Here is a 10,817-nt window from a genome sequence, read left to right as displayed (position 1 = left end):
CCGTCAGATATACGCCGGCTGCCGGGCATATAGCCACTTAGATACAATAATGTAACCCAAACCCAAGAGGATAGGGTTACAAAGCCTCCCTATCCTTTTGTGCGGAGGAATGCCCGAGTGAATCACTCGGGCCGGTTTGCTGGTGCGTTTTCAGAGACTAGAACTTCCAAACTGGGTTTATTCTCAACACGAACCTTTCTCCGCTATCTGGGAACTTAATTACTATGTATCGCAATACTCTGTATTAAACTAATATAACCTGTTACAAAAATTCAGAGTGACGAGCGGCGAATAGACTGAGCGCCATTTCTGTTGACCTGTGACGTACGCATTTCCCAATGCGCATAGCGATCGGCAAACGCAGCGCCCTAATAGCCACTGTGTAGTGTGTATAAGTATATTGTCATCAATCATGAATTGCAAAACAGCTAATAATACCTATATTAATAACCCAAATAAATTACCGTCACTACTCTTATCCAAACTTCTACTCAAAAGTGTGATGAATTTCCTCGCTTTCTTTTCCATTTCTACTAAGAAAGATTTCACAGTAATACAAGTCAAACCGTTCTAGAAACGCAAATCTTGAGGTAACGCGTGCAGGCAGCGGGTTCTCCTAAACACCGGAATGCCTCGAAATGACTCGAAATGACCCGAAATGACCCGAAATGCGCCTACTTAACTCTCGAAATGACTCGAAATGTCTCAAAATGACTCGGAATGTCTCGAAATGACTCGAAAGATAAAAAAATGACTCAAAACGACTCCAAATTCACCTACTCAACTCTAAAAATGTCTTATGATATCATACACTACATTTTTTATAGCCTCTAGCAGGCCCCTATCTAATATATATTTGAGTTCGTATGTATCTATGTATCTATGTATGTATGTATGTATGTATCTTCCCTATAGGCGAACAAACCGCCCAAGCGATCTGGATGCAATTTTCACAGGGCCATCTCTTATACCCGGGGAGTGTTCCTAGACGAAAAAAACCTGTCAAACCGTCAAACTCACCGAAAAATCCGTGAAAACCCCGTCAATTCCTACACTGTACAGTGCTGCCACACAGAAAAATCGATGACTATTTCTTGCCATCGCTTCATCAGCTGTTGCTATTGTGAAACCGAAACCAGTACTAAAACAGAGCACAGCCAGGACCAGCTCAGAGGTTACGACTGCATTGTTTATCAAGAGGCTTTCAAATGAGAAGTGCAACTCATTCGTACATGCTGTTACGTGCCGTACGTGCCATACGTACATGCCGTACGTGGGCAGCTCAACAGTTCGAGACGCCAGGAATCTTTACATATTTCCACCAGAGAATAACACAAAAAAACATTGTTTATCAAGAGGTTTTCAAATGAAAACTCCAACCCATTCGTACATGCTGTTATAATAACTTTTTCTCATTTACACCATATTACTATTATGTTCCATGGGTTCTAAGTTGGGTTGTGCTGTCACATAAATGTCNTCACTTTTTCTCATTTACACCATATTACTATTATGTTCCATGGGTTCTAAGTTGGGTTGTGCTGTCACATAAATGTCATACGTAACAGTTTTTTCCCCATGCTAAATTGTAAATATTGATATTCTGTGCAATGTTATTGTCGATTTTTACCCAATGTTCCTATTGTGTCCGAATATTAGTAGTATGAATTAGTAGCACGATTTTACCCAGCGCAGCGGGTACCCGCAGCTAGTATATATATATATATATGCTTACGTCGGTCGTATTTATGATTTTAACTTTCATTCCGAAACGGTCTCACTCATTTACTTGTGTGTTTTATCCTATCATAATTATGTTAGCATGACACAAAGATATGCGCGTGAATTATTAGAGGATGCACGAGCTGTTTGATCGTGCCGCAGGTTTTGCTATGCAGATGAAGAAGATGAGAATGTGATGTGTGTGAAAATGAACTGATGTAGAAAGTGATTGATGGCCACATGTGGCAACTCAACTAACATGTTGTAGGATATCCGACAACATAAAACCTCATTTCCCTAATACTGTATTTATTTAGCAAAGTATTCATTATTTCCATTCAGCATATTCTTCAGCATAAGATATTCTCATAATATCTGTTGTTCTATAAAAAACAAACATTGCACTACTGCTGCATTCCTGGTTTAGACATCTTATGATATGCCTATAACAGTTTCCTCCAACCCTGTACTGTCCAGTCATAAGAGCCTCACATGTTACAGTTATGGTGCGTTACGTTTCCGTATGTTACGTACGTTCTGTTTCGTTATGTTAACCCTTGCATTCTACACATTTCTAGATTCTTTGCATTGTACAATTACAGTATTCATTTCAATCTATGCAGTGCCTTCAAACTATGCTAATTATGTTCCTTTTTTTAGAATTCATTGCTGGGCTACTTCATTATTGAAGTAGCATTTCGTACTCTCTACTTTCTTCTGAAACATAAACGTATATTTTGGTCGCGAAGGCATCCCGAGCAACGCCGGGTCCCCTCGCTAGTGTGGTACAAGGTGTATGGAATTACCTCACTGCCACATCGAAGGTAGATAGACTTGACCGATGTTTTGCGCTGCAAATGGGTGTGTTACTTTTGCGCATGTGATAGAAATCGGTGCCCGAGGTTAGGTGTGGTATTGCTATAGGCTAGATGGGTGTGCAAAACTAGTTACTCGATGTTTTGCGATATGACTAGGGTGTGTTACGTTTAATACACGCGGCGTCACGTGATAGAAATGGACGCGTCCAATTATAGCTATAGCTCCAAGCGACGCTCGCATATCGAAAGACCTCGTGTGTTGTGCAGGGTGTACTTAGTCTGACGATATATCTCGCAACCTCGCCGTGTGTCAGAGGCAGCTAACCGACAATGTCTGGTGTTATGTGTTGGTTAGAACCAACCAGCGATGATGCTACACATCAGGAAGAGCGGGCAGTGTGTTGCGGGGTGATAGGTATGAAGGTCGGAATTCGGAGAGATAACAGCTCCGGGCGGTTGGTATACTTGTACGAACTGCAGTCTCTGAGAGTACGGTTCAGTACGCGTGACCATGCAGCCCGCTGTATAAAGACCAGAAGATAGATAGATAGATAAATCTAGAAGTAAATAGATATAGATGCCCTCGCACACACGCACACGCAATCATTTCGAAAACACATAGCAACTTTATATGCCCTTACACTGGAAGCAACACGATTCGAATTTGAGTTCGCGATTTTTTGGGCGATGACATATATATATATCAGATATATCAGTGATGCGCATGTATCGGTAGAAATCCTATTCCGCTGGGTTGCTTTACATTATCGTATCTAAACGTTGCACGCATGCAGAGTTACGTAGTAATAACAGCAACAGCAGCAGCAGCAGCCGTATCAGTAGTAGCAGCAGCAGCAGCAGCAATAGCGACAGCAGCAGCAGAAGAAGCAGCAGCAGCAATAACAACAGCAGCAGCAGCCGCAGCAGCAGTAGTGGTAGTAGAGATTTAGAGTTTCAAAGGGTCTTGGCTCTCAACAGGAGGAATTAGACTTTTTTTTCATCAGGAACCATATAATCAGAAGGACATATCGAAGCATCACATCATTTGGTATGATATGTTACTCCTGACGTATTAAGCTCACGGCACAGCGACCGATGGCTGACCTCAGGCTCTCGGGTCGTCATCTCAGGCCGCATATAAACGGCAAAATAATGTTGCGTTTACCTAACCTTTCGGATTTTATAGCCACCCCGGCGCCACAAGCGGACGCGGGCGTGTAAACAGCATACGGCCGTTCGTGTCCCTCGTGACGTCACGTGAGCGGTTTTCACGGCTATCGAATAGATGGCGCTAATTTGCTTTTTTAAAGAAAAATGCGTCTGCTTTAGTTATAAAAGTATAAAAAACACAATTAAACTCATAGCATGGCCGTGTTGTGTATCGCCGTAACGCTATCGTATCGAACGCCCTACGCGGATTTCTGATTCTCGGCCGTTTTGTTGTTGTGTTTTTTTGTCGATGGCCTGATTAAGTGTCCGTAAAGTCTCGACGAACATACTTACACATCGAGTAAAACATTAGCAGCGCGTGTTTAATTGCGTGTTACGAGTGAAGGAGCTCCGTATAACATTACCATAATCCTAACCCTAAGCCCAAGCCTAAGCCTTAGCCTAAGCATAAGACTAAGCCTAACACTAACTCTAACCCTAACCATAACTCTAATCCAACCCATAAGACTAACCCTGAGCCTAACCCTAAGCATAACCATAACACTAACACTAACCCTAACCATAGCCATACTCATGGCACTAATTCTAATACTAATCCTAACCCTAACCCCGAACATAACGATGATTCTAGTACTAACACTAACACGCACCCTAACCGTATCATTAATCCTAATACTAATCTTAATCCTACTCCAAACCCTCACTCTAATCCTAACCATAACCCTAACCCTGACAATAACCTTAATTCTAACCCAAGTCCTAACCATATTTCTAACCGTAATCCTAACCCTAACCGTAACCCTAACCCTAACCTTAACCCTAGCCCTAGCCCTAACCCGTAACCCGATTACTAACCATAACCATAACCTTAACCCTAGCTCTAACACGTAACCCGATTACTAACCATAACCATAACCTTAACCCTCGCCCTAACCTTAACCCTAGCCCTAATCCGTAACCCGATCACTAACCATAACCATGGCCCTAACGCTAACCCTAACCATAACACTAACACTAACAACAGCTCACATATTCACATAGAACGCCTACCGTTCTATATACCACCATGATACCATGTATGAGCTCAATGGATTTTAGGTCTATAGGCCTATTCCAGACAGACGGCGCGTTACTTTATCTGTGTGGCGGCGGGTGGGGGTGGGGGCATAGAACGCATAATTCAACGAGTAAGACCAGTGGCCCGAGAGCAGCAGAGACGAGCGGTAGCGAAGAGCACGCAGGTGGCCACTTACCTCCGCCACCTGAGCGCGTTTAGAGATATACTTTATGTCACCCGTGTTTTGCAACTACGCTCGAGTTCCAACCCCACCCCACCCCACCACCACCCCGGGAGCCACGTCCGCAGTTCTCACCCGGAGACCAAGGTTTTCCGCGACCAGCAGGGTCGCGACTCGCGAGCTAGCGCTAATGGTGCACATCTGGGCAGACACTGTGCTCTTTTTTTAACGCGAAGGACCTCCACACTTTACAGAGGGGTGTAAATTGCGCTAGCGCTCGCACTCGCATACGAATTTTGCGTCGCTATTATTATTAAGTACTTTTACAGCCGGTGGGAGGGGACTAGGCCAACAAACGCAGTGTATCAATAGACAAGTAGAACGAACTCAGAGAAATGGGTATAATTTAATAGCGAGCTACAAACCGACAGGAGTGGTTTTCATAGTGTAAGGGTGTGAGGGTGGTGGGGGGTTGAGGGAGGCGCCGAGTAAAGCTCCGAAAAGCTTACTGTTTCTGTCACTGGTGCGTGTCACCCTGGCGTAAACAACGCGAAACGAAACAAGATCCGGTAAGCAGGTGCATCAAAACGTCGGGTCGCCACAGTAAGCAGTCGGCATAAGCAAAGTGGCAGATGTTTGCATTACGCTGCTACGGATTTTATTTGAGAGTGCCCAGCCTGACCAGTTCACACGATCGTGTACCCGCGTCGACTGCCTACCGATTACACGAGGTGGGGGTGGGTGGGGGGAGGCAGCGAGAGCTGCATATTCATTACACCAGGAGCGTATAATGACAAAGGAGTAAGACAGCGATTTGGTACTGATTTCAGTGTGGTGAGCGTCGCGGCTGTGCGTGTACGTTGTGCGTCGTGGCGTGTGGCGTGTGCGTGTGCCGTGTGCGATGTGCGTGTGAGTGTGCGTGCGTTGTGTGTAGATGTGTGTATGTGTGTGCTGCGTTGTGCGTGTCTTGTGTGTTGTGTCGTGTGTGTTTGTGTGTGTGCGTGCTTGTGTGTGTGTGTGTGGGTGTGTGTATGTGTGTGTGTGTGTGTGTGTGTGTGTGTGTTGTGTGTGTGTATGCCGCGCATGCGTGTTGCGTGTGTGCTGTGTGTCTACGTGTGCGTAGTCGGTGAGCGTGAGCGTGTCGATGCGAGGTGTGGTGTTGCAGGTGTGCTGTGCGCGTCGTGCGTGTGCGCGGTGCGTGTGCCGTGGCGTGTGGGTGTGTGTGTCGTGTGGCGGGGCATGTGTGAGCGTGTGCGTATGCGTGTGCGTGTGCGTGAGCGTGTGCATGTGTAAGCGTGTGTGCGTGTGTGCGTGTGCGTTTGCGTGTTCGTGTGCGCGTGCGAGTGCGTGAGCGTGTGTACGTGTATGTGTGTGTATTGTTCGTGTTGTGTATGGCTGTGTTGTGTGCGTTTGCGCGTGTGCGCTGTGTGCGTTGCTCGTGATGCGTGCTGCCGTGTGCGTGTGCCGTGTCGGTGTGGCTTGCTGCGTTGGCGTGTGCGTGTGGCGTGTGCGTGTGCGTGTTGCGTGTGTTGTGCGTGTATCGTTGAAATAAGGTTAGGATATACCATATTCATTTTAATATTTATGATAATCATGTGATCACCATGTACAGTATGATTCCTTTTCTTCATTACAAAGATTTGTTTTTGATATCGATACTATACGGGATGCATAAATGTTTTATTACAAATTTGAACATTTTATTATTCGATTTTGTGGCAACAATCCAAACTATCTTTTATTTAAAACATACAAACGTGTGTGGGTGTGTGTGTGGGTGTGCGCATGCGTGTGCGTGTGTGTATGTGTGCGTATGTGTGTGTGTGTGCGTGTGCGGTGTGCGTGTGCGTGTGCGTCGTGCGTGTGCGTGTGCGTGTGCGTGTGCCGTGCGTGTTCCGTGTGCGTGTGCGTGTGGTGTGCTTGTGCGTGTGCGTGGGCGTGGGTGTGTGTGTGTGTGTTGTGTTGTGTGTGTGGGCGTGCGTGTGCGTGTGTGTGTGCGTGTGCGTGGGCATTGTGTGTGCGTGTGCGTATGCGTTCGTTGCGTGTGCGTGTGCGTGTGCGTGTGCGTCGTGCGTGTGCTTGTGCGTGTGCGTGTGCGTGCGCGTGCGCGGTGAAGCTGTGCATGTGTATGGGTGAGTGCGTGTGCGTATTGTAGTGTGCGTCAGTAGTGTGTGTGCGTGTGCAGTGAGCGTGTGCACGTGTATATGTGTGTATTGTGCGGTTTGTGTATGTGTGTGTATTGGTGTGTACTGTGCGTGTGCGTGCGTGTGCGTGTGCGTGTTGCGTGTGCGCCGTGTGCGTGTGCCTGTGCGTGTGCGTGTGCGTGTGCGTGTGCGTGTTGCGTGTGTGTGTGTGTGTGTGCTGTGTGTGTGTCGTGTGTGTGTGTGTGCGTGCGGTCCGTAACCCCGTGTGCGTGTGTGTGCGTCGCTGCGCGGGCATGTGTGCGCGTGTGCGCTGCGCCTTGCTGCGTGTGCGCCCCTGTGGCGTGTTATGCGTGTCGCGTGTGCGTGAGCGTGTGCGTGTGCCGTGTGTAGTATGTGTGCTGTGGTCTGTGTGTGCGCGTGTGCGTGTGGGCGTGGGTGCGTTGAGTGGTGTGCGCCGGTTGCTAGTGTATGTGCGTGTATTGTGGCCGTTGTGTATGTGTGTGTGTCGTGTGTGTTGTGTATTGGTGCGGGTTGTGTATTGTGCGTTTTATGTGTGTGATGGGTGTGTATGTGGTACGACGCCCGCGTTCGATGTATAATAAACGTAGCTGTTCATGCGGAACATATTGCATCGAATTAATATTTGGCCAACCAACAACTGCGCGAACAATATAACGAAAATGCGGGATGTATTCAATGTAAACTGATGACATTTTGGAGCCAGACATTAACCCCGTATTAACTGAATACTCATCATTGTTTGTACTGTCTGCTTGTGCGTCGAGACTACTTCGTCTAGCCAGAGCTCTCGTAGTCTGAATGTTATACAGCGATATGTAAAAGAGAATATAAGTAGAATATAAAAACATAGATAACCGGACCTGGTCGCTTTACTCGCGATATCAGAAGAAAAATCTTTGAAATTAGATTCCCACCAAACCTCCCCGGGCCGTGCCGCGACCTAGTGTCAGCTTTCGGAACTAAATTCTAGCTCGCTATCCGCTTGAGAGAGAGAGAGAGAAAGAGAGAGAGAGAGAGAGAGAGAGAGAAGAGAGGAGAGAGGGAGAGAGAGAGAGGAGAGGGAGAGAGAGAGAGAGAGAGAAGAGAGAGCGAGAGGAGAGAGAGAGAGAGAGAGAGAGAGAGAGAGAGAGAGAGAGACGGTGACGTAGGCAGATCAGTGGGAATAGAGAGACTTAGCTCGGGTGGTACGCTAACTAAAACAACGAGGTTCGTCGTGTGTTTGAGGAGGGGGGGGGCGGGGCGTGGTACATTCCCACTTTCCCAGCAAAAACTTACCCCATATCCCAGTTCCAGTAAAATGAAATCCCAATTCCAGTTCCAGGAAATTATGTAGACATGTTTTCAGGAAATTCAGTAGTTTAGGTTTTCAAACACTACATAAATACTAATATTTACATACTATTATTTATCTGGGCATAATTAATAATAAAAATAAAAAATAAAATAGATATTAGCGCAGAAATTGAGAAATCACGACGAATTGACACAATTTCCCAGATCCCAGACAATTTTAGAGGGTCTTTAATTTCTCACGTCCCGATGGACTTCTGTTCCCGAATCACGAAAAATTTATCTGACATTTCCAGTTCCCAGGTAATTAAAATGGCCAATCCCGCGTCCGAAATACCCGTTCCCCCTCTTTGAGACTATGTCCGTGGGCCTTATCGGCAGGCGACACAGACAAAACTGTGTCTGATCTTCTGGTGAGTAGATATTTGTTCGGATAATATCATGCACCGTGTGGCGTAACTTTCGCATCCTACTGTGTTATATACACACATACACCCGCACACACACACATACACACTCACACACACGATCGCGCACACACACACGCACGCACGCACGCACATACACACACACACACACATACACACACGGACACACACACTCACGCGCGCACGCACACACTGGCACACACACACACACACACACACACACACACACACACACACACACACACACACACACACACACATAGTAATTGTTTTACTATATAGTTATAGTTATATTATTGATTATCGCTGCATCTCGTGTTAAACTCTAGCCAGATGCCATGCGCGCCCACCTTGAGCATCCGTTTGCCTGAGCGTTTTCCAAATATTTGTCAGCGCGGAATACTTCCGTAGCGGTTTCGCGGAGACGGATTCGCGGAAAAACTAATGAATCGCTCGCTTGTATAACTTGTTGACAGTGCGCCGAGTTTCAGGATTCTTTAATCAGACGCACGATCGTTAAAGTGTTTGCTAACCAGTTCACTGAGGGTGGGCGGGTTACGGGGATTTTTAAAACACACGTCGAAAGTTGGTAGAGGGAGGAGATCGTGCCCCCCTCCCGTAATTACTGTGGGGTGTGGGTGTAGCGTAATTTATTTGTTTTATTTTAGTTGAGTTTTTCTCTTCCGCCTCTCGAGTTGTCGTGTCTTGCGTAATTACTGGACTATTCGGTATGGAAGCCCTGTAGCTTCAGATACACGTCGCCTGAAAAAAGAGTATACAAAAACTGACCATCTCCCAAAGAAGTTTGTTGCGAAAGTGGGCAGGAGTGGAAGGCGAGAGGCATCCTGCGATGTGCGTCGAGGATATGTGTGGACCTCAATACGCTGTGATTCTTTTGCGCGATTTGCCTTGCATGATAGTGTCCTACGATTTATTAATGATTTGACTGTTCTATACTTAATCGTATAAACGTTATAGTTAACGTGTGATTAATATGATAACGTAAATATAACTTGCGTATGTGTGTGTGGGAGGGATCCCTCTATATCCCTCTCTCTCTCTCTCTCTCTCTCTCTCTCTCTCTCTCTCTCTCTCTCTCTCTCGCTCTCGCTCGCTCTCCTCTCTCACTCTCGCTCTCTCTCTCTCTCCTCTCTCTCTCTCTCTCTCTCTTCTTCTCTCTCTCTGTGTGTCGTGCGCCGCGCGCGCGTGGTGTGTGTGTGTGTGTGTGTGTGTGTGTGTGCTGTGTGTGTGTGGTGTGTGTATGTGTGTGTGTGTGTGTGCGTTTGTGTGTGTGCGTGGGTGTCCGCGTGGGTGTCCGCGTGTGCATGCGCGCGTGTATGTACCAGCGCATACGCGGGGTATGTGTAATCAGGAGCGTATAATGACAAAGGAGTAAGACAGCGATTTGGTACTGATTTCACTACATTTTTGTCGTACGAGTTCGATGTGAATAAAAATACAAATGTATACAAACATGAGCTTCTTTTGTTCACTGGTCCTTATTCTATCTTCCGGTAGTATTACAAAACCGCGTAGCTTCCTTCGTTTTGACATAAATCATACTTTTGCACGACATGGTTTTCACCGTTATTTACCGTCCGCTGGCGAGGCCACACTCTAAATTTGGACACACAGCTCTTCAATGAGCCACGGTAGGGATCGCGTCAGCAGCGCCAGCGGCAACTGTACGCGCGGCTAGAGATAACGGTTGCTATGCAATTAATGCAAAAACCATGTGCGAAAAGCTACAATCGGCTAGAGCGTCAGTTTACTCATACACAATTCATACACATCATTCCTCCGCGGGTGAAGTAGTTCAGATATTTTACCAGCGCAGCGTCTTATTTTAAAAAAAACTGCGGGATTAAACCATAAACACAAGGCATTCTAACTATAGTTTAAATGTAAAAATAGTTTTATATTTTAAACCCAGCATGGGTGCAACGTAACTTAATTTCTAGAGCGAATTTTCTGCACTCGACTAGG

The 10,817-nt window shown here is 46.3% G+C and overlaps 1 protein-coding gene across 1 annotated transcript in view; it reads right to left on the bottom strand.

Moving 5' to 3' along the window:
- Positions 1 to 602, bottom strand: part of LOC106806719 (serine/arginine repetitive matrix protein 2-like) — a 14,609-nt gene extending 14,007 nt beyond the window's left edge. The window contains exon 1 of the mRNA XM_014808752.1: positions 465 to 602. Coding sequence (XP_014664238.1) covers positions 465 to 528 — 64 coding nt within the window. The 5' untranslated portion in view covers positions 529 to 602. The remainder of the gene's footprint in view (positions 1 to 464) is intronic.
- Positions 603 to 10,817: the final 10,215 nt, after the last annotated feature.

This window comes from Priapulus caudatus, unplaced genomic scaffold, assembly GCF_000485595.1.
Source record: "Priapulus caudatus unplaced genomic scaffold, Priapulus_caudatus-5.0.1 Scaffold176, whole genome shotgun sequence".
Lineage (NCBI taxonomy): Eukaryota > Metazoa > Priapulida > Priapulimorpha > Priapulimorphida > Priapulidae > Priapulus > Priapulus caudatus.
This window is presented reverse-complemented; position numbering and strand designations above follow the sequence as displayed.